At 45.1% G+C, this 21,929-nt stretch overlaps 3 protein-coding genes across 4 annotated transcripts in view; 2 read left to right on the top strand and 1 right to left on the bottom strand.

Annotated features, from left to right (window-relative positions):
- On the top strand, positions 1 to 7,353 carry PHYHD1 (phytanoyl-CoA dioxygenase domain containing 1). Of its 2 annotated transcripts, none has more exons than XM_040083670.2 (11): positions 1 to 143; positions 944 to 1,102; positions 1,595 to 1,670; positions 1,801 to 1,848; positions 3,172 to 3,227; positions 3,404 to 3,466; positions 3,564 to 3,585; positions 3,932 to 4,060; positions 4,585 to 4,701; positions 4,848 to 4,974; positions 5,137 to 7,353. In XM_040083670.2, exons 1-11 carry the CDS (start codon positions 18 to 20, stop codon positions 5,180 to 5,182), a joined length of 969 nt encoding a protein of 322 aa, XP_039939604.1. In that variant the 5' UTR covers positions 1 to 17; the 3' UTR covers positions 5,183 to 7,353. The 2 variants fall into 2 exon arrangements, with proteins under 2 accessions (XP_039939604.1, XP_039939605.1); XM_040083671.2 differs by lacking the exon at positions 1 to 143 and adding an exon at positions 324 to 609.
- On the bottom strand, positions 7,176 to 11,567 carry DOLK (dolichol kinase). Its single transcript, XM_040083669.1, has 2 exons — positions 11,441 to 11,567; positions 7,176 to 9,691 (listed from the first exon to the last, which is right to left on the bottom strand). Exon 2 carries the CDS (start codon positions 9,591 to 9,593, stop codon positions 8,022 to 8,024), a length of 1,572 nt encoding a protein of 523 aa, XP_039939603.1. The 5' UTR covers positions 9,594 to 9,691; positions 11,441 to 11,567; the 3' UTR covers positions 7,176 to 8,021.
- Positions 11,553 to 21,929, top strand: part of NUP188 (nucleoporin 188) — a 24,960-nt gene continuing 14,583 nt past the window's right edge. Inside the window, exons 1-17 of the mRNA XM_040083668.2 lie at positions 11,553 to 11,609; positions 13,451 to 13,505; positions 14,088 to 14,161; positions 14,386 to 14,470; positions 15,088 to 15,168; positions 15,581 to 15,625; positions 16,204 to 16,296; positions 16,397 to 16,516; positions 16,908 to 17,119; positions 17,552 to 17,666; positions 17,893 to 18,093; positions 18,770 to 18,859; positions 19,413 to 19,478; positions 20,025 to 20,144; positions 20,588 to 20,714; positions 20,846 to 21,001; positions 21,358 to 21,484. Coding sequence (XP_039939602.1) covers positions 11,584 to 11,609; positions 13,451 to 13,505; positions 14,088 to 14,161; positions 14,386 to 14,470; positions 15,088 to 15,168; positions 15,581 to 15,625; positions 16,204 to 16,296; positions 16,397 to 16,516; positions 16,908 to 17,119; positions 17,552 to 17,666; positions 17,893 to 18,093; positions 18,770 to 18,859; positions 19,413 to 19,478; positions 20,025 to 20,144; positions 20,588 to 20,714; positions 20,846 to 21,001; positions 21,358 to 21,484 — 1,793 coding nt within the window. The 5' untranslated portion in view covers positions 11,553 to 11,583. The remainder of the gene's footprint in view (positions 11,610 to 13,450; positions 13,506 to 14,087; positions 14,162 to 14,385; positions 14,471 to 15,087; positions 15,169 to 15,580; positions 15,626 to 16,203; positions 16,297 to 16,396; positions 16,517 to 16,907; positions 17,120 to 17,551; positions 17,667 to 17,892; positions 18,094 to 18,769; positions 18,860 to 19,412; positions 19,479 to 20,024; positions 20,145 to 20,587; positions 20,715 to 20,845; positions 21,002 to 21,357; positions 21,485 to 21,929) is intronic.

Here is a 21,929-nt window from a genome sequence, read left to right as displayed (position 1 = left end):
CTTTTAGCTTTTATCACATGCTGGGACGAGGATCACGTGGAGAGGCGGGGAGTCAGCCCAGCAGAGCCCGGTGGCACCGTGGTGGTGGGATCTGGGGAGCTTCTGCCCCGATGGCATCCGTAACCCAACAGCAGATCCAGAAGGTAAGGAGCTGCTCTGCGGGGAGGGAGCGGGTCCAGGGTGCAGGCAGGTGACACTGTGTGTAAGATACAGTCACTGCCAGTTAACGTGTCAGCAGGACTAGCAAAGATCTGCTTTACAAACACTTTATATTCCCTTCAGCTTGTATTACGTTAATTTTAGTTGTGTATGTGTGTGTGTGTGTGTGTGTGTCACGGCTACAAACTCTGTCCCACAGAGCTCTTGGAGGGATTTCTGCTGTGCCCTTTCTGTTTGTGCTGCTCAGCTCTCATCCCTGAACTCGAAATCTTCCTGGCAAAGGATAATCTCCAGGGTATTCTATATAAAGAAACTGAGTTCACTGCCAGCGCAGTTCATTTTGTAAAGGATTGTGTAGTGAACTGAGAGAAATCGCCCAGGGATCTTTTTCCTTAGAGAGAACAAAGCTTTCCAGCTTGTAAAGGAATCTCATTCTGATTTGGCACACAGGTATGACTGCCCTGTTTGTGTTAGTGGGCTCTAATAACTGCTGGCTACACGTGTTAGATAAGATATCCTTGAACACAAAAAGCTCTAGTGATGAGATCTCCTCCGTTTTGCGTAGACTGGGGGATTGAAATAGATTCCTCTTAACTGTTTGGAATTTCAGCCCCTTAATGAATCTTTTGCAACAGAAGCTCCTCCTGAAATTAAAAATTCGGAACATTCTGCCTGGCTGCAGAGCTGGAGCTGGGATGCCCTTCACACTGTAAACTGTTTTTTCTTGCTTTGTGCTGCTTCCCCCGAGGACTCTGGGGAAGAGCAGTCACCCTGTCTCTTCTAGTTCCACAAGGATGGCTTCCTTGTCCTGGAGCACTTTTTCAGCGCAGAGGAATGTGACAGCATGAGGAGTCGGATCCAGAAAATCGTCGCGGAGATGGAAGTGCCGCCGCACTGCCGCACCGAGTTCTCCACCAGGGAGGAGGAGCAGCTCCAGGCGCAGGTACCGAGAGAGATGGGAAGAGGAAGGGAAAAGGCAAATTTGCTGGTCAGGGTTCACTCTGGGGGAACATGACTCTTCCTTCTAACCGAACATAACACCGGGAAAGGAATTTGCTCTCCAGCTTTCTGCAAATGTTTGTTGGGATCTTATGAAGAGTCTTATCTATCAGTGTGCGGCTCTGCTGTGCTTTGAACCCCTGGCAGCCACAAGCAGCTCCCGCAGATCACTTTGTACATGTTCTGCAGACAGAAACTGGTTGTTTTCCGGGCAGCCAGCAAAAGAAAAGTAAGGGTAACCTCTATGTGAGAGGTTCTTATAAAGCCCAAGACATGTGCTGTTGTGGAAATCCTTTTTATGAGTGATTATTCACTGTGTTTTGTTTATGCTGCGGCTTCGTGGGAAAAAGATGCAGGTGAGTGTTAATGCTTTGATTGAAGGTTCATTTATGTTTTTACAGGGATGCTATCTTTACTGGGCTCTTATTCCTGGCAGGGTAGCTCGGATTATTTCTTAACCAGTGGAGACAAGATTAGATTCTTCTTTGAGAAAGGTGTTTTGGATGAGAAAGGTAAGCCCTGGCCTGAGTCAGCCACACAGAGGGGATGGGAAAAGGCTGAGTGTGGGATTGGGGGACAGTTTCCAGCTCGGGGAATCATTCCTGCTTTTCAAACGATTTAAAGTGTGGTTTTGTTTTGTAGGTAACTTTCTGATTCCGAAGGAGAAGTCTGTCAGCAAGATTGGCCATGGTATGTTTAAAGGACGGGGTTTGGAGAGGGATGGGCAAAAGAGATGTGGTTTTCAGACGTGAGGATTTCTCCAGACCTACTCACTGTACATAACTGTCTCTGCAATTCTCTCCGTGCTGCCCCTCTGCTCTCAGAGGACTGTATCTTCTGTTCCAATCCTTTTCAAAAAGCCCTTCTCAGGGCTTTCTCAGTGATGAATAGCTCAGAGTCACTGACGTGTGGAAGTTTGGACTTCAGCCCTTGGCTCTTTTATGTAAGAGATTTGCTCTAGAAATTTACCACCTGAGACTGGTGACATTCAGCACAGACCAAACTCTCTCCTATGTCCTGTGCCGTGCTGGGTTGCTGATATTGAAGCTGCCCTCCCTCCTGTGGTGTCACCAACACCTTTCCTTTATCCTTATTGGCCTGTTTGACCTACTTCTCTCCCAGTTCCTGGACTTGCATTTTGATCCCTTTTGTTTTCAAACAATACATGGAAAATGAGAGCAGGATTCCCTGTGCCTGCAGACGTGAACTTTGTTCAGACTGAACTTTCCTGCAGTAGGAAATTCAGTACTAAGAGTTCTTGTTCTTTGGTTTTCTCAGAAAAACACACTCCTCTTCCCAGGCCTGCTGCCATTCTGTCACACTTCAGCTTTTCCTCAGGGGAAGTGAAAACAACCGTAGATTCCTGCTGACCCAGCAACTTAACAATTGAAAAGCCTTCTCTAGTTTTATTTTCTGTAATTACTCATTTTGGTCAAGCCTCATCCCTTGCTCGAGAGCGGCTCCTGCTGGACTTGGGCACGTGTCCTCGTGGCAAATCTGATCAGGGTGGGCAGGAGGCACAACTCCGAGTCTTTGTGCATTTGTCAGAGCTGGGTTGTAGCAAGAGTCTGCACAAACACTCTCACCTGCTGGCTGGGGCTCTCTGAAGGGCACCGAAGATGAGCTCCTGCTCCTTTTTGCAGTACTTCACTTTTCCAGTAGGTCTTAAGGGCTGTGTTTTTAATTACGAATTCACCCACACGCCTCAGGGTCATGTGTAATGGTTGTCACTTGTGTAATACAATACTGAATCACATAATACTCCATTTTGTTCACTCTGTTGTACGCTGGCTTTTATATGTGTGCAGTTTGTGGCCAGGGAGTGGTTATATTTAGAGTCTTTAATGATGACCCTTAGGTGTGATAAGTCACATTTATCCATCTTGGGAGGGATGAAAGTTTCTGGCTGCAATTTATCCTGCTTGGCTGTGGTGTCTGCGGCTCATCACTGAGAGCTGCCACATTTCCTTTTCTTCCTGAAATCTTCTGTCTGAGCCTTTTCTTTCCCCTTAGCTCTACACGCTTACGATCCTGTCTTCAAGCAAATCACCCACTCCCCCAAGGTGCAGGTGAGCTGTTATTGCTTCTTAGAATGGTCTTGGGGAAAAAAAAATAAATTGCAGAGCAGTTAATTTTGGTTTTCTACACTTTCCGGGGGAGTAATTTTGTCAGTGAAAGGAAATTTAAATATCTTCAAAGAATAATAGTGTGCAGAAAATATAAATATTGGAAAATTTTCTTGCAGGAACTGGGAAGAAAACTAGGCCTTGAGAGACCAGTAGTTGTGCAGAGCATGTATATCTTCAAGGTATAGTAATTCAAGTTGTCACTCAAGAAATAAGACTCTGTTAAGTGAGAAGCTGTGAAACTCTTCACACATCACTTTTTTTTTTTTTCCTTTGCAGCAACCTGGCATTGGCGGTGAAGGTGAGATTTGTGTTCTCTCTATTTCACACTGCAGATAATGCTCCTTTAGGAAAGGAGTATTACCAGGGAAAAAGGCTCAGAATCAGACTTAAACCTGAGAGTTTGGTGGTCTAAATCTTCTTAATGTGGATTTCAAAGATTATTTTTTTTCAGAAGAGTTTGTACATGACATGCAGCTGGTTTTTACATTTGCAGCAGGGTAAAATGTGATATTTTTATGTAAGATTTAATGTGTGTGATAGGTGGGTGGGCAGGGGAGGGCTCTGAGTCAGGGAGATGCAACCCTGAAGTCCTTCTAGAGGAACTGGATGCCATTCAAGACCCCAATGACAGTCTCTCCTTGCAGTGACACCACACCAGGATGCCACCTTCCTGCACACGGAGCCTCTGGGCAGGATCCTGGGGTTCTGGATCGCCCTGGAAGATGCCACACAGGAGAATGGCTGTTTGTGGTTCATCCCTGGCTCTCACACCAGTAAGAAGAATATGTGTGTGTCCTCTGCTGGTCACCAGCACAGTTCTGCTTTTCTCTACCTCTAGAGCATACAGGGCAACTTTAAACTTCTGCTCACCTAAAGGTTCACTCAGTGAGTGTAATCACAGATTACACTCTTCAGATTTTAAGCCACTCATTCCTCAAATCCTGGAGCCAGCTGTGCTCCTATCATGGTTTATGCTCCTATAGAAAGCACAAATGGACCAAAGGTTGGCTTTGCATAAGTGTGACTATTTGTGTTCCAATGGGTCTGTTGCAATGCACAGAGGGGGCCAATAAGGCAAACAAAAGGCAGCTGTTTTAGCTGTTTCTGCCACAGCTGGAAAATCCTAAATCTCTACTGAATGAAAAAGACCACACCCAAATTACTAAGGGAAGCGTGAATATAGTAACAATAAAGTTCCTATCATTGCCAAGAGACATCACTGACATTGTTCCTTTGCTGTGCAGAATGTAGCCAGGTGTTTAATTTCTGTGTGTTTGCTGGTTCTGTGGATTTGCAGATGGGATTACCCGGAGGATGGTCCGTGCAGCTTCGGGTGCCTCCACATGCGTCGAGTTCGTAGGCTCAGAGCCAGCCTATGATGACGAGCAGTTCATACCTCTGCCTATAAGTAAAGGTACAAACAGCCCCAAACGCGGCGCTTCGCGGCTCAGGAAAACGCAAGGGAGCTAAAATCGTATTTTAACCCCCCGCCTTCCCTTCCACTGGAAAACCAGAGTTCATCTCTTGGAAAACAACAGCGCAGGTGATTCTTTCCCCCAGGTGGACTCATCCTCATCCATGGCGAGGTTGTCCATAAGAGTGAACTCAACAGCTCGGAGTCTTCTCGCCACGTGTTCACCTTCCACGTGATGGAAGCCAAAGGCACCACCTGGAGCAAAGAGAACTGGTAAGGTTGTGATCCTCACAGGTGCCTGAGGAAGTTGAAGCCTTTCCAGTGCAATAGTTAGGGGCTCGGTTTGTTGGTAGTGCCTCAGCTGGTGTTGATTTCATAGCTGCAGAACTGGAATAGCCTCTGAAGTTTTGCTTTTACCTCTTCTTTACTCCCTAGGCTCCAGCCAACTCCTGAACTGCCTTTTCCATCGCTCTACACTTGAAGTTAGTGACTGGCTTGTGGAGTCAACAGCTGACCAATATTCCTTTCTGATTGTTCATTCCTGGTCTCTTTAAAAACAACCTTCACTAGATCAGCTCTCAGTGGTCATTTATCCTCCTCCTCCAGACCAGGACCTGCAGTAGACAGAAGCTTCTACTGCAGCAGCAGCCTTGCCAGGATGAGAGTAGTCACCAGTCCTTTTGGTAAGGAAACACCTTCAGTCTTGAAAACAAACCAATTAAGACCATTGCACCTTGATTGGGACCACTTACCAAGTATTTCTCCTTGCAGATACTCAGTATTTCCTCGTGTTTAAGAGCTTAAGTGCATTTCTTGGCTGGTTGACTCCAGAAATGCAGGTGAACATGTTGTGGGGAGAAGTTTGATTTTTCTCCCCCAGGTTTCTGTCTTATTGTTTGAATAGCAGTGATTTAAAACAATCCTGTTGTGGGTAAAATGAAGCAGGAAGTCTGCTTTTTATAGTCCATCTTCTAAATATTCCTGGCAGAGAGTAGCTGAGTGTTTTATCTCTGGGTGTGATTAAAAATAAAATTTTTAAAGATTGATGTTGAAATGATGGAAACAAAGAACCTCAATCAAACTCTTTACACTTAAATAAAAAGATGGAGATGAAAAGGAGAATTTCTATCATCTTTTCTTTGAGGAAGACACAGTGTGACCTTCTCCCAACAGACGGGGACACTGCTAAATTGTCTGGTGAGCAGCTGCAACTCTCAATATGCACAAGAACAATTTCTATCCCCAAAATCTCACCAAACCCAAAGCAACTTTTATAGCAAGGAATGTTTGGAAATGCAAGCTACACCCCAGGCAAGCTCCAGTCTGTAACCTGAACTGAACAGAAGCTGTGTAGGTGTGATTTCACCAGCACTGGCAACCCAGAGACAGGAGCCCAGGGTCACCAATGCAGGAGTTATCAGAGTAACCATAAGGCTGCTGAGGGCTGTGGCAGAGTGGACCCAAATCTTACTGACTTACGCCTTTCAAAAGTAAATTGGGGAGCTGTGTCAGGGCAACAGCAGCAACGTTTAATGCAGTTTCTGCATTCAAAAACTGCCTTTTCTACAGTTTGAAAGTTGGAAGCAGGGTGGAAGGAAAGCAGATTTCTCTACCTCCAGAGGTCACCATGATGTCAATGGTGAAAGCTGTGGCTTGGAACAGAAGCAACTCAAGTTCTGTCTGTGTCTTTCCATGAGAGAAGTTCATAATTTAGAATTCTGCTGAGGAGGGATAATTTGTCCTGACTTGCACCACTACCTGCAGTGTGCAAAACCATCTACTGCAAGTGCATAAATAAAAAAAAGCTGTATTGATTGGCACGATTTCCTGTTAAATGCAAAGGAAACAGCCCAGCAGTTACTGACTTTGGTTTCCTACAGAGTATCTGACAATTTACGGTGTCAGTAACCAGCTCTGGCATCCTCAGGAAAAGCAGCACCAAATCCCAGGAGCCCTTCCCAGGCAGGGGGATGAATTGGGCAATGCTGCTTCTCAGCCATTCCAGTCACACACAATATTGGATTCTGGAGCCAATTCTGCTGACCCAGGGACTGGTTTCACTCCACCCCTCGTCTTATGCTCCCTCCCAAGGCATGGTCTCAGAGCTAGAGATCTGCAGGACAGTGTTGTGTAAGTTGGACTTCCCCCAAACTGTTCCCAAAAGTGAATTAAAAAGGGCCAGAAGTGAACTTCTTGATGCAAAGTAGAATCCTGGAATGACAATCTCCTGCTTGGACACATCCCTGGAGACAGGAAGGACACTTTTTTGTTCTAATGGACACTGGGCAAACTGGTGAGAAGAGACTGTTGAGACAGAAAGGGTTTCATACCTAGAAGTTATTTTTTTGGCCACAAAATTGTAGCTGTAATTTTAATTAAATGGATGGACGTCAGTAACTTTAGTCAATTTGTTGACAGAAGCATTTTTATAAACTGTTTGATTAAACATCTGGCTGAAAAAATGTGAAAAGTAGGACAGTGTAAGAGAAAATTTTATTGACTTCAACAGATTTTCTGCTTTCAAGATTAATGTGTAATTAGTTTTAGCTGTGACTTTGCTTTATTTTCCCCCCCCATATTCATTCTCCATTAATTTAGAGATTAAATCTTGAGAAAGAGAAAACATTTTTCTGTCTGAAGCAAAACTTCAGTGCTAAAGATTCACTGTTCTTATTAGCATGGTCTGGAATGAGCAGTGTCTGACATTCCCAGACCTTCAGCACCCACCCTGGATAACTCAGCTGTGGCAGCTGCTGATTTTGGAGTTGTGTTTGTGCATCGTGGTGTGGTTTTGGCTCTTGCTGACGAGGACTGGACACAGCTGGACATTTGCAGCTGGCTCCTGTGCCCACCCTCGGTATGAAACATGCTTTCCATCGTGCTTATACAGAAATGAGAGTTCACACATCAAACACAGGACGCAGGACTCAGTACAGAAAACAAGGTACAGCACAGAGCTAGCAACATCTGAGAGACTTGCTTGTTTATTTTTTCCTTCCTAATTGACTTACCTCACCTCTTCTTCCTCTGCTTCCCTTGGGCACCCAGAAGGAACTTAAATTGGTTTATTAAATACAAGTGCTGTTTTTATCAGTCATGTTTGTTGCTGTTAGAACATAAATCTGGCTGTTGTTGACAGGGGTATAAACAAGACCAAATCAAAACCTTTATTTTAAATAAGTCTTTTTCATTTCTGTTCTCAACAATTTTCTCTGCTGTACCAAAAGATCGGCTTTGAGCTTTCATTACAGTGCATTTTTTAGTACTAGGGAGAAAACTCTGTTCCTGGAAGGGAGAAAACTCTGTTCCTGGAAGTGCTTCTATGCCATGAGCATGATCTGGAGGTAAAGAGGCAGCAGCAGATTATCAATTTGAGTAGTGTAAGCTTCCAAAAGAGAAACCAAACTCACAGATGCCAGAATCCAGGCGTAGCTGGAGTTCAGATTCACACTGCTGTCAAAGATCAGAATGAGAGCCACAGCAATGATCTGAGCAAAAATAGCTGTCATTGTCCCTTCAAAAGTCTTCTTTGTTCCTGGCCATTTGATTTCTCCCATTGTACTGCCAAAAACAGAGGCAATGGTGTCTCCTACCCCTACTGCCAACACCCCAGAGTAGGGGACCAGTGCTCCTGCCCCGGGCAAGGTGCCTTTAGGAGCACAAGACCTGGGAAACAACCACACTGGGAGGGACATGCCAAGGAGGAGGTAAATGTGAGTCAAGATTAGAGGTCCACTGTCTCTTTCATCCAAGAAGAGAGAGAGCAAATGCCTCAGGGTTTGTCCAAAGGGTTTGATCCTGAAGTACCGAACGTACTCTAAGAAGATAAACACTGCCAGACACAGCACTGCAGCAACGTAGAGGAGCTGGCGGTCATAAATTAGTCCAGGAACGTAAGTAGCTACAACAATGAAATGGAAATATTTCCTGGTTATAGTCGAGGCCTGGTGTTTTTTAGATTCAGATGATCTCTTGGCGTTCTGGTAGAAAACCACACCACATGCTGAGGCAGCCAAGAAAGTCCAATACAAAAGGAGGTAAAGCCTTGTCTGTGTCTGAAACAGAAACTGGAGCAGCCAGAACAGAGGGTTCCTGTGGATCAATCGGTACAGCCAAGGCATGATGACCCCTAAGGCCAACACTGCTGTCATCATGTGGAAAAACAAGGAGGAGATCCACGTGCCCGAATCCATGAAAACAAAGAGCACAGTGAAAAAAAGGCCAAGGAGAACAACTCCGACAACTGCTACCAGAAGGAAGAAGTCAATGGGATCCCCTCTGCCCTCGACTGCATTCAGTGAGCGTTTAATGAGCTGATTGAGAACAAAACTTACACCTCCAAGTACCAGCAGCGCTTCTCCGGGAGTAAAACATCGAGGCAACAAGTACAGTAAGATCATACTGAGGTAGACAAAAATGAGCAGCACTTCTAGAACCTCTATCACTTCCGAGACGGTCAAGGAATGTTTCATGGTGTAGATAATTACGCTGCCAGCAACGCCAGTCAGGATGCAAGTGTTGGTTGGCACGGGTTTGGTGATGCCAACCGCTAGGACGGACAGGAAGAGAGCGAGCAGCATTCCCGTGGAGGCCACCACGACGCCAAAGCGCTCGAAGTACACGATGCCGGCGGCCCTGCACCTCTCCTTCATCACCACCCCCAGCAGCGGGATGACCATGCTGGCGGGCAGGAGGCCGCTGTTGGCCGCCCCCCGGAACTGGAACACGGCCCCCCCCAGCTGCAGCAGCCGGTCCCATTTGAACTGGACGTAGAAGGCCTGCAGGGCCAAAGCGACGGCGCACCAGGAGAAGCGGTCCCACACCGCCGCGTGCACCGACAGCACCACGCCGAACACCAGCAGCGACTCCACCAGCACCGGTTTGTTGAACATGATTCCAGCCCGGCCTGGCTCAAGTTTGCAGGATCTCAGGAGGATCTCAGGTCTCAGCTGTCCATTAGGAAGAATTCCCTTCCACGCTATTGCAATTCCTATTTTAAAACAGCCAAACAAGCGATTAACAGCTGCTCGGACAGCTCAGGTGTTCGCATGGCTATTTTGTTCTTAAACTCAATTTAAACTGATAGTTATGTGCCAATTAATACACAGATAATTAAATATATATCTATATAAAATCAGTGAGGTGAGCCAATCCTGCACTTCACCATCTCTAAGTGAAAGCTCACAGCCCACTGACAGCTGCCCTGCAAACCAAAGTTTCCTTTAACCTTTTGCCTGGAAGATAAGAAGCTGAGATAATCAGCAACAGGCATACTTGTTTACTCTGTTAGGTTAAATCTCATCTTATGTTCTTCAAAGAATTGTGGGCACTGACAACATTATGCAATTCTCACCAGGATTTATTGCTTTCTGGCAACTTTGATTTCTCTATGGATACATAACTTGATAATCAGCCTTATATAAACCTTAGCCATTACACTGGCAGCTCTTCTGGGGTCTTTGAAGGTCTCAGGTTCTGTATTTCTGTTGGAAATATTATGGTTGATCCAGCTGTGAAACAAGGCATTATTTTATCCTTTCTGGCCCACCCTTAAGCTGATTAGCAGCAAAGTCTTACTAAATTCTGCTCCCCAAGTCTCATTGCCAATACCTACACCAGTTCCCTCACAGAAGTTCATTTAAGGTTCTCTTTTGGGTTTTCAGCCAGTGTTGAATGGTGACACCAGATTACAAAGCTGACAATAACAGCAGTTATTACTGAGGAACTATTAGTTTGTGCTGTCAAAGTTCCTTAGACACTGTGTCTGCAGTGTTTAGATATTTATGACTTTGTACTGAAAACTTAATTATTGAGAGATTGCTTTTGGCATCCTTATTCATCTAGCCTGAAATACCTGATTGCCAAACAACTTCATTCCATGCACTGTTGCTACACAGCCCCACCAGGCCAAGTGTAATCTTTTGTCATTGCAATTAATTTCTAAACAGGAGAAGAATTAATCATACAGTCAATAAAACAGAACTGGTCTGGGCAGTATTTACCTCCAACCAATAACAGTTTTGGGCTCCTACTCGCTGCTGTTTCTGAGCACTGGGGAGGGGGAAATCTAAGACTTATTTGAGAAGAAGCAGAGTAAATGTCACCTGCCTGCCAACAACCAAATCCTCCTACTCAGTCTGGCAACCCTAAGATTGCAGCCCAGCTCCCGTATCAATGGCACGTGACAGCTTCCCCGCCTGGCTGCAAGACTGGGCAGAATTCCACCCTGGGTGAATGTTTAGACCTGGCAATCTGCAAGGCGATGCATTTCACTGCTGAGTTATTTCCTTTCCTTGTGCCTGCCGCAATCTCCTCCTCCACACCTTCTTTCAGGTAGTGTCAAGCTCCTGGGCACTGCCGCTCTCTCATCATGGAACGGGACCCATCACCTTGCGGTCCAAGCCCGACCAAGCGTTTTCTGCCCGTTTCGTGATCCGCATTCCCTTTGCTCAGAGCAGGGAAGCTTCCGACTGACGTGCTGCCAAACGTCCCAGAGCCCTCGCCTCGCTGCAGCCACCGCCTGCTCCCTCTCTCCCCCATGCCCCCGCAGCGTTGTGGACTCCCCTCAACCCGCGGGCTGCCCGCCGCCTCCTGTCCCACTCAACCGCGACACCCACAACCTAGCTTCCGCTACTAGGAACGACATCCGCCCGCGGGCGCTGTCGGAAGCGCTCCCGGGTGATTCCCGGTTCCAGCGCGAAGCTGCGGCCCCGCCCCCGGGAGCCCAACGCGCACCCACCTCGCAGGACGCCGCCATCTTGCCGCGCCGCCTGTCACATGACCCAGCTGTGAGGGCGTGTCCGGGGCGTGGCTCGTGCGGCTCCACGTGACGCCGGCGTGGGGTGGGAGGCGGGGCCGGGGGCACGTGACAACGGAGCGAAGATGGCGGCGGGCGGGCTGAGCGCGAGGTGCGGGGCCACGGCCGCTCGGGCGGAGGGAACGCGGGGGCAGCGTGGGGGAGGCCCCGGCTCTCGTCTGCGGGCGGACCCCGCTCCGCGGGACCGAGGGCCGAGAGGGGCCGGCGGGGAGGGGGCGCAGCGCGGGGCCGGGAGGTTTTAACTGCGGCGGGGCGCGCGCCGGGCTGGCTCCGCCCCTGCCTCGCGCGCGCGGTGAGGCCCCGCCCCCCCTCAGTGGGGACCCTCAGGGATCCCCGGCCCCAAAGACCGGAGCGAGGAGCGACTGTCGGGGGTTTTGTGGTTATTTCATTCTGTTGTACGAGGTGAGGCTGGGCAGGACTCCCTGGGAGCCGTTGCTTTGGCGGGGCCGGGGACTCGGTCTGCGCTCCCTTGCCGTGGGGGGCCCGACAGACGCTCAGCTCTTCCTTGAGGGCGAGGGGCGCGCCAGGGCCGGCTGCACCTCCCGCGCGGCTCCTGCAGACGGGCAAGCCAAAATACGCACGTGGAGATGCGTAACCGAAGCGACTCAATGGATCCCGTGTACAGTGATCACTCTAACTCGGTGGTTTCGTTTCTCTCGAGCACGGTTTTTGTCACTTATAACGCTTTTGTGTTCTGGAGTTTCCCTAGTGTCTGCTTTTTATTAAATGAATGATGCCTCTGTTACTCGTGGTATGCAGAGAGCTTTCCTTCCTTAGCTGTCTTGGAGCCTTATTAGTGAGGGGGCAACAAACCGCAGTCTGTTTTATTCACAGAAGAGGTGAGGAGTGAAAAGTAGAGGGGTTGGCTTTGCTAGGCTGGGGCTCAGATTTGACAATAAGTGAAAGAAACTGTGCAAGACAAATGGAGGCACTGATCTGACACGATCACTGAACCTGGGATTCATTGAATTGCTTCTTTTACATTGCTGTTCAATTCTTGGTAAAATTCTGGGCCTTTGGGTGCTCTTTGTGGGCTGGAGAAGTTTCTGTCAGAGAAGTGCACCCAGCTCTTGAGGAATGAGCAGGGAGAAATTATGTTGATGGGTGTGCTGGAAATAACAGGTGTTGTCATTCATTAAGTGTCACCACATGTCAGAAGCTGCAGATGACTTTCACTGCCACAGTGAATTATTTTAATAATGTTATTCTAAAAATAAGGCACTGAGTGTTCCCGTGTAGACAGTCTTTGCGTGGGGAGTTGGAGTGTTTAAATCCTCATTTCTAATACATTGCTAACAAATCATCATTTGTCTAAATGAAATACGCTTTTTGGCAAATATCTTTTCTCTGGGCTGTTGTAGGGAGACTTTTTGATTTGAGTGCCTGTGCTAGGGTCAGGATGTGATCTGTAATTCCTTAGAATGCAGGATGGCTTTTCTACAGAGCTCTCATGAAGAAGCAAGAAGCTGAGTGTAAATGTTCTGGTGTCTGTGTAAAAATCGTGCAGTTTTTCACTTCACACTGTTTTATGCTCTGCTTAGAGAGGAGGATGAAACTGATGGAAGAATTTGTTTGAAGGAGAGCGTTGAATGCAACAATAAAATACTGCTGTATGCTTTCATTAAGTTTCTTCTTAGGAGCCTTAAATGTTTAAATAGCAAAATCAAATTGGGCTGGTACCTGACTGTGAAGCTTTGATATGAATTCACAGGTCTTGCTTGCTGTGACAGTTGTCATCCTCTGTGTTTTTCCTTGGTTTTTCTAGGACATCTGAAACTCATTAGCTAAAAGCTAATGTTCCTTCAATCATTTCTCTCGCAGTGCAGTGTCATTTGCTGCAAGTTAATTGCAGGTTTGAAAATGTAAGCTAAATGGGAGCCTGAAATAACGTTCAGCATTAAAATACTCTTCACCTTTTCCTTGTGTTTGCAGGAGCAGCAGAGAATTATGGACAATTCTGTTGGGCAGATCAGCTTTGAGAGAACCAGTAAGTTCATGCCCTGGTGAGCAGGTTTGGCCATCACTTACTGGGCTCCATGGCCAAATGCATAATTTGGACATCTCTTTGAATATTAGTGAAAATATGTTTTGCTCCTCTTCCCTCTTCCCCAGCGTGTTTTTTGTTCCCATACCTCTGCTACTTGTTTATTCTTCCCCTGCTTGTTTACAGCTGCCTGAACTGCTGGGAAGGGTGTGTGGAAAAGGTGGCTCCTTTTCTGTCATGGGCACAAGTGCTGCTGCCTGGGTTGCCCTGGGGTATTCATGTGTGGTACAACTGCTGTCTTATTTTGAGGGCTGGAGCTTGTGCTTTCGAGAATTTGCCCAGAGGTTGGGAATCCAAATGTTTCTAAACCCAGTCCATTGCCTGCCTTTTCCCCACCCTCCCTAGGAGCAGGCAGTGCAGCTCACTGCCCAGTGCTGCATCTGGAATGAGCCACAGACACCGGTCTTGTGTTGTTCCTGCCTCTTTCTGGTAGTGGAATGTCTTTGCTTTGCTGAAGTTTAACAGATCTAATATTTGGTAAAGCACTTTGAAGAGTCTGTTCAGTGGTGTTTAATTCTGTTTTAGGCCCAGATTGCTGCAGAGTTGAACAAGCACTGGCAGAGGCTGTTAGAGGGACTGTCATACTACAAACCACCCAGGTACAGCCACTGCCTGATTTTATAAATGAATCTCTGATGTGGAGTGTCCTAGTAAGTAGAGAAAGGTTACAGAATATTGTTGTATGAAATATTGAAAGGTCGCTGAGAAAAAAAACAAATGTTCAGTTTAAACTGATAAAACGGATAACTTTGAATTTATGCCTATTTAATTCTTTCCTTGAGTTTGCTGCATTTTTAATGACTAAAATTTCTTTTCACTTTAGTACGACTTCAGCAGAAAAAATTAAAACCAATAAAGATGTAGCTGCTCCACTAAAAGAGTTGGGTCTGAGGGTCAGCAAGTTTTTGGTGAGTGAAGCTGCTCTTGGATTACTTTTTATACCTGGAATGAATTGTTACTGGATTCTGATACTGAAGTAACCTTCATGATGTTGAGTAGAGAGAAACTGAAGGTCCTTTCAGTTCAAAGTAATCTAAAGGGTGCTGGAGTACGTATTGAGGCTCCAGGTCAAACTTCCAAAGTGATGTGTAACTTTGAGATGCTGTGGTTTTCCTGGTCCTTTTCAGCAGCAGCCACCTGCTGTTGGTCTGAGTTGGGTTCTTCCAGGCCAATTGCTCAGCTAAAAAACTGATGTCCCTTAAATCAGGTGCCTTGTTTGACAATCCTCTCAGTTTACCTGCAAGGTTCTGTTTCTTTAAGCCAGAAGTTTAGAGTTCAGTGACTTTATTTAAATGACTGATGCTCTTTTAGCTGAAGTTAATCTGCAGCTCAGTGACGTTAAAGCTTGTGTATTTGGCTTTAAAAGAAGTGCTGATTAAAGCATCTGCCTGGTGCAAAAATATTCTTTTGGCATGTTATTTGTTTTGAAGATAAGAGCTGCCTGAGTATTTGGAGAGAATCTTAATCTTTAATGAATTCAGTTGCCTTTTATTAATTTCAGAAAATTTCTCCTTCTTTTGTTCAGGGTCTGGATGAAGAGCAGAGTGTGCAGTTGTTACAATCTTATCTTCAAGAGGATTACAGAGGAACAAGAGACTCGCTGAAGGTCCATAGCTGCCATTTATGTTCTGTTTACTCTACATCTTTCCTTAAAAACAGTTGGGTTTTGATGCAAATGGTCACATGTGAGTCCTAGTTCTGATGGGGAAATGGCTTTGTAGCTTTTCTCTGGAGCTGCATCCAGGCTTATCTCTTCCTTCTTAGATCTCTGCAGGAGCTCAGCTCCTCTCTCTGTCACAGGAATACAGGAAAGCTGCAGATTTTTGAATGAGAGTGGAGCTGAAAAATAAATACGTAGTTAAAAATGAGTGCTTTGGCTTTGTGCTTTTGGAATCTGTCTTTCCAAATAGAATGGAGAGAAAAATTATTTTCTATTTGTTTCAGTCATTTTGTGAACGTGTATTTTGTCAGTAGGTATTTCTCCAGTAGGTATTTATTTTGTTGTATTTTGTTTACAGACAGTTCTTCAGGATGAAAGGCAGAGTCAGGCTCTGATGCTGAAGGTTAGTCATTTCTATTTGTATTTTCTGTGGAAAAGATCTGCTGGCAGCAAACCTACTTTATTTCTGTGGATCATCTTGAAATAAGTGAAGTATTCCTTTTTATAAAGGATGGCTTTTAGGAGGTGCTTCTGAAATTGAGGGATGTGCATGTAGATTTGAAGAGTGTTAATAATTGCTACAGAAATGAAATTTTAGCCCTGATACTAGGGAATTTAGCTGGGTAGATATACACTGCCTTATTTTCCAAAGCTTGTAGGTTTGTGTGTCCCTGTCTGACATGACAAGACTGATGATCATTTCTGACAGAGGGTCTTTTTGAGGATGTCTTTTTGCTTTTGCACATTTTCTCACCTAACCCGTGTAATTATAGACCTGTCTTTACAGCAACGCTAGATTGAACTCCATAACGTTAATTAAGTGTTGTTTTTTCCCCCCAAATTCAGAACTGCTCAGTTGAAATTCCGTCTGTAGTAACTGTGTATTGCTGTGGTGATGGCCTTGGCAGTGGTGTGGAGAGGGAGGTGGCTGGGAGTTGGACACTGTGCCAGGTTGGTATTGATGGCACTTTACATTCACAGCTCGCTGATTACTACTATGAGGAGAGGATCTGCATCCTGCGCTGCGTCCTCCACCTGCTCACCTATTTCCAGGATGAGAGACACCCTTACACAGTGAGTACAGGACCTGAGGTCATTGAAAATATGCAAGCTGTGGGGTAAAAAGCCCACGAGTGTGATGTGAGAAGTTCATGGACGTGTTTGTTTCTTTAAGGCACAGTACTTCCAGTGTGTTGAAAAGTTGGACAAGGAGCTGGTTCCGAATTACCGCAAACAGTTTGAAGCGCTGTACAAAGCAGAAGCTCCTACGTGGGAAACGCACGGGAATCTCATGGTATTTTGTTTCTTACTATTATTTATCAAGCTTATAAAGTTGTTTCTTATATGTAGTGTTTTGGAAAATACATCTGTACAGATGCAGTTAAGCAGGACATTCCTCCTGGTCCAAGAAACAAAATTTGTTTTCTAACAGGAAACACGTCTGCTCAGAGACAGAGTTTCATGAAACTTACTGTTCCTTGTAATAAATCCATGCAGAGCACTGGGCCAACAGAGCCATTTATGTGTAGTTGTTATGATCTCTCTGGACTTTGAGTGGCTTTCCTTGCCATTGACGCAGTTGCCAGCTACACAAACTGTTGAAATGCTTCCACTCTTCTCAGTTTCTGCCTGCTTTGGCTGCCCTGGAGCTTTGACGTGTGATGGTGGAACTTTCCTTTGTGCAGACAGAACGTCAGGTTTCCCGGTGGTTTGTGCAATGCCTTCGGGAGCAGTCCATGCTCCTGGAAGTCATCTTCCTCTACTATGCATACTTTGAAATGGCACCTGAGGAGCTCCTGGCATTCGCAAAGATGTTCAAAGAGCAGGGATTTGGCTTGAGACAAACCAACAGACATTTAGTAGATGAGAGCATGGATCACCTCGTGGATCGTATTGGGTGAGTGCTGTGTGTATTTGTGAAGTGGGTACAGAGCAAAACAATTGCTTTTCTCAGGAAAAAATGCATTTATAATTGTATCTTCATTGTTCTGTATGGGCTGTGACTTGAAGGGGGAATGAGAACCCTGCCATACATCCTGGTGGCAGAGAGTTATAGAGGTGGAAAAGCTACCTTCAAATTAGTGACCTTTTGTTGTCTGTTCAGCCAGAAAAGGTAGTTCTGAAGGCTGTAATTTGTCCTGTACAAGCATTTCAAGACAAAATTTGCATTACGTGCTGTTCATTTTTTGTAATTTCTTATTGCTTGAAGAAAGCTGAATAAAGCAAACTAAAGATTGTTTTTTGACCTCTTACAGTTTTAAAAAAACCTCACCTGGATTCTCAAGTAAAGTTTCTGACCTACTTGTTTTTACTCTTCTCCTGCTTGTAGCTACTTTAGTGCTCTTATTCTGGTGGAAGGCATGGAAATTGACTCCCTCCATGAGCGTGCTTTGGATGACAGGACAGAGGAGCACAAGCTGGCCAGCAGTCAGCACATCCACCAGGTAAGACACTGGCAGAGTAACCAACCCCTCCTCAAGCCTAACAATACAGAACTTACTGTGATTACCCAGGCACTGCTGTGTCTGTGAACTTCTGCTCCTTGGCCTTGTTGGCCAAGTGTAGAAACTGGCATCCACATACCAGGGGAAGGGCACAATCAGCTATGTGCTTGTTGAGTATGAATTACTTTCAGATCTGTTACTTTGTTTTTGATTTGTCTGCGTGCAGGAGATGGACAATCAGCTGCTGCAGTTAGGGGATGTCTCCCATCACGCTCCGGTGCTTTTGGCCTGGGCTCTGCTCCGTCACACCATAAACCCAGAGGAGTCCACAAACATCATCAGGAGGATGGGCAGCACTGCTATCCAGCTAAATGTCTTCCAGTATCTGACAAAGCTGCTGCGATCCCTCAGCAGTGGGGGCAAGAATGTGAGTTTCTTCAATTGTATGTATAAGCTTTTGAAGGTCTAACTGCTCCTGACGTACAGCTGTGGTGGAAAGCAGATGACTGAACCAATGTTCTTTTCAAACGTGCAGTAAAGCTTTCTTTCAGTGAGGGTCAGAAATCAAGTTGGAATGAAACAGATGGTTATGTCCACAGAATTAAGAAAAGCTTTGTAAAGCAAGGAACTACATCTCTCTTGAGCAGAATAGACTCCAGTTAATCGAAGTATTTGATTTGCCTCTAAAAATGTATTTGCCATTGTGGATATTGCGTATTGGATGATTTAACTGCACTGTTCTCTGTATAGGGCTTCATTAGATAACATGGTGTGTTTGCGTAAACTGCTTTGTAGACAGAAAGCAGTGAAAGCAAATCGTTTTGATTCCTGGAAATGTTGAATGCTTCTTTTTTTTTTTTTTTTAATTTTGATGCCTGCAAGGAATTTCTAGTGATAGTGGTAATGGCAATACTTCTTTCGGTGAAATATTTAATGTTGGTGTGGAGCTTAACTAATGAGTGTTCCCTGTTTTGCTGGCCCTGTGCACAAAGGATACATAAAAAAGGCAGTTTCTTGGTGTGTAAAGCAAATTGAGTGGAGTTACAGCGTGCTTGTAATTCACAGTCTTTCCCATAACAGCCCTGTGTATTGTTTCTTTGCAGTGTACTGCCAGCACAGCTTGTATGTGTATTTATGGACTCCTTTCCTTTGTCCTCACATCACTGGAATTACATACGTTGGGCAATCAGCAGGTAAGCACTCAAGACTCTTTGCATTTCTTACGTATTTTAAAATAACCTGTCATAACTGATGCTAATTGCCTGTTAACTTGTAATCCTGCATTTCACTCTGCAAGCTTTATGTGGCTTAGGGAGGCCCAAATGAGTGATTTGCTGGTTTTCCTACTGCATTCACACCATGCAAATCTAGTAAACACCTCTGCAGGCTGGCAGATTAGTAATGGAAGAGCACATCATGCATTTGAAGTCCTGTGGATATGAAACTAATTGTTGATCTGTTATTCCCAAAATAATGGAAACAATACAAACTTAATTTCTGAGTTGGACTGGACATTTTACAGCCCTCTGCAGATATTGTGGATGCATTTGTTGTGGCCAGTTCATGATGAGGAGCATGGAGTTAGGTTGTGGTCTGGGGGTGGGTGTGTTTTGGCTTCAGGAAGTAGTTACATCTTGTTGGATAAACCTGAAAACTTAAACTCCAAAGATGTGTCAGCACCTGGTTGGGACAAAATCCTTCTGTGCGAAGTAGCTTTGATTTTTTCCATCCTGTCGTCCTTTGTAGGATATAATTGATGCTGCATGTGAAGTTCTGGCAGCTTCCAGCATTCCTCAGCTCTTCTGGAAGACGGTGAGTGTGTTTGCAACTTGTTTGACCTACCTTGTTTGTAACTAAGACCTGATAAAAGATTCCCTTTTAGGAAAGGAACAGGCTGGTTGTATTTACTGAATTGGTTTCTAGGAGGGCATGAGGAGCAAATGTTCATTTGCATCTATCCTTGATTTACTTTTGCCCTTTCCTGCTTTTTAGGTACAGCCTTGGCTTTACACTTGAAAAGGATACTGGAACGAATTTTAATATAGGTGATAGTTGATAGCAGGGCTGGGGCTGCAAGGATTGAACTAACTGCTGGCAAAAGCATTGTGCTTATTTTTTGTTGTCACAGAATTAGGTTGATATGTAATGCCTTACAGTCTTACTTCTTGCCTTATACTTGCAGACTGCCTCATGCTTTAGTCTGTGCAAGTGTGATCTCCAGTCACTGGAGTGATACTTTTGTGCATGATTGATGTTAAATGTACAGCTTAAAAAGGAACTGTAACCTTGTGCTATACTGAGATCTTTTTAGCTTTTCTTTTTAGTAATAAGACATTTGTTTTCTGTTCCCACCACCAGGAACCTACTGCAGGTCTGGGTATTATCTTGGACAGTGTTTGTGGGATGTTCCCCCATCTTCTCACTCCTCTCCTTCAGTTGCTCCAAGCCCTCGTGTCTGATAAATCTACTGCAAAAAAGGTACAGGATCTCTCTTGGTGTTTGGGAGATGATTTATTTCGAGTCAGGGATGAGATGACATGCTCTGTGATTCTTTTTTTCCATTCCTTGTGCTTATCTCAATTGCAGTCTTAGGTAGCAGACAAGCTTTTGTCTAAGAACAGTGGACAGGGCTCCTTTAGAGTTGTGTGCTGTTGCAGGATGCTGTTTTCTGACTTTTAGAAAACTTTTCAAGTTTAATGGTTGAAGATTAAGATGCTAATTTTTAGGCGGTATTTACCTGATTCATTAGATGAGACTTGTCTGAACATGAGGGCTGTGTAATAACGTTTGGTAGGATTGATGCATTAGAAAGATACTGTACACCTCAAGTAAACTTGCTTTTTTGTGGAAATGGCCCAGTTGATAAATTTTTGAGAAGCTCTGGCTCTTTGGCTGTGTTGCTGAAGCTCTCTCTGATGCAGGTCTACAGTTTCCTGGATAAAATGTCCTTCTATATTGAGCTGTACAAGCACAAACCTCCAGATGTGATCTCCCATGAGGATGGCACGCTCTGGCGAAGACAGGCTCCAAAGCTCCTTTATCCTCTTGGTAAGGAAACTGCACTCTGCCTTTTCCTACTGACATGCTCTGGGGAATTTAGCTCTTTCTTTACCGAGCTTCTAACTCATGGGTAAACTTCTCATTTGTGACTTTGTTTCACCTGCTTCTTCAATCTTTAGGACTAGGTCAAACAAATCTACGGATACCTCAGGGAACAGTGGGCCAAGTGATGCTGGATGATCGGGCTTATTTGGTTCGGTGGGAATATTCCTACAGCAGCTGGACTCTGTTCACCTGTGAGATTGAGATGCTGCTCCATGTTGTGTCAACAGCAGGTGAGACAGGCTAGGAGGCTAAAAGAGAATAGTTGTTAATTGGTGGCAGTTTGAGGTTAGCAGTAGGATTGAACACCTCTGAGTACATTAGGAGGAGCATGGAATGCTTTTTGAGAAACCTGATGATGTTTATTACTATTCTGTAGAATCCACTGGAAAAGGCCAAGAGCATGTAGTGAAATGAGATACATTTTAGGTGAGGGAAAAGTTGAGATAGATAAACAAATGTTCTTTGATATGGGAGATGGATGGTTGTGAATCACGTAGGTATATGGTAAGATAGATGTGCATTGTTCCAGGCTTGATTGCTGCTGGAGTATGATTTTGCATTCTAATATTTGCTTTTCTTTACCCAGATGTGATCCAGCATTGCCAGAGGGTCAAGCCCATAATTGACCTGGTTCATAAAGTCATCAGCACTGATGTATCAATAGCAGATTGTCTTCTGCCAATCACCTCACGAATCTACATGCTCCTGCAGAGGTGAGTCATTGACAGCAGAGGGACCTAAGCAGATAGAGTGACCTGGAAGGGCAGCTGGAAAGCTGATTATTTTGCCAGGAGCTTTACAAGATGTGTGTCAGTGCTTGAACTTCCCAAGACTGGTGTTCAGCTCTCAAAACTTCTGGTTATTACACATATATTAATGTTTTGATGCAGCAAAATGGCCCCTCTCCCACTTCTTTTCTGAAAGGTGTGCAATTTTATCCCTTTAAGGGCAGTTTTGATTACGAGCTATATTTACATGAAAGGGGGATAAAACATAGCATTAGAGCAATAACTCACAGGTTTTAAAACAGTTGTATTTATTAACTTCTCCCAGAGTTAACTGCCTGGGAATTGATGTTCAGCTGTATAATTATTGTTTGCTGTGACAACCTGCTGTCTTGCCAGCCTTGCTCTGGCAGTAAATTGATCTGACTCAGGT

This window comes from Hirundo rustica, chromosome 20, assembly GCF_015227805.2.
Source record: "Hirundo rustica isolate bHirRus1 chromosome 20, bHirRus1.pri.v3, whole genome shotgun sequence".
Lineage (NCBI taxonomy): Eukaryota > Metazoa > Chordata > Aves > Passeriformes > Hirundinidae > Hirundo > Hirundo rustica.
This window is presented reverse-complemented; position numbering and strand designations above follow the sequence as displayed.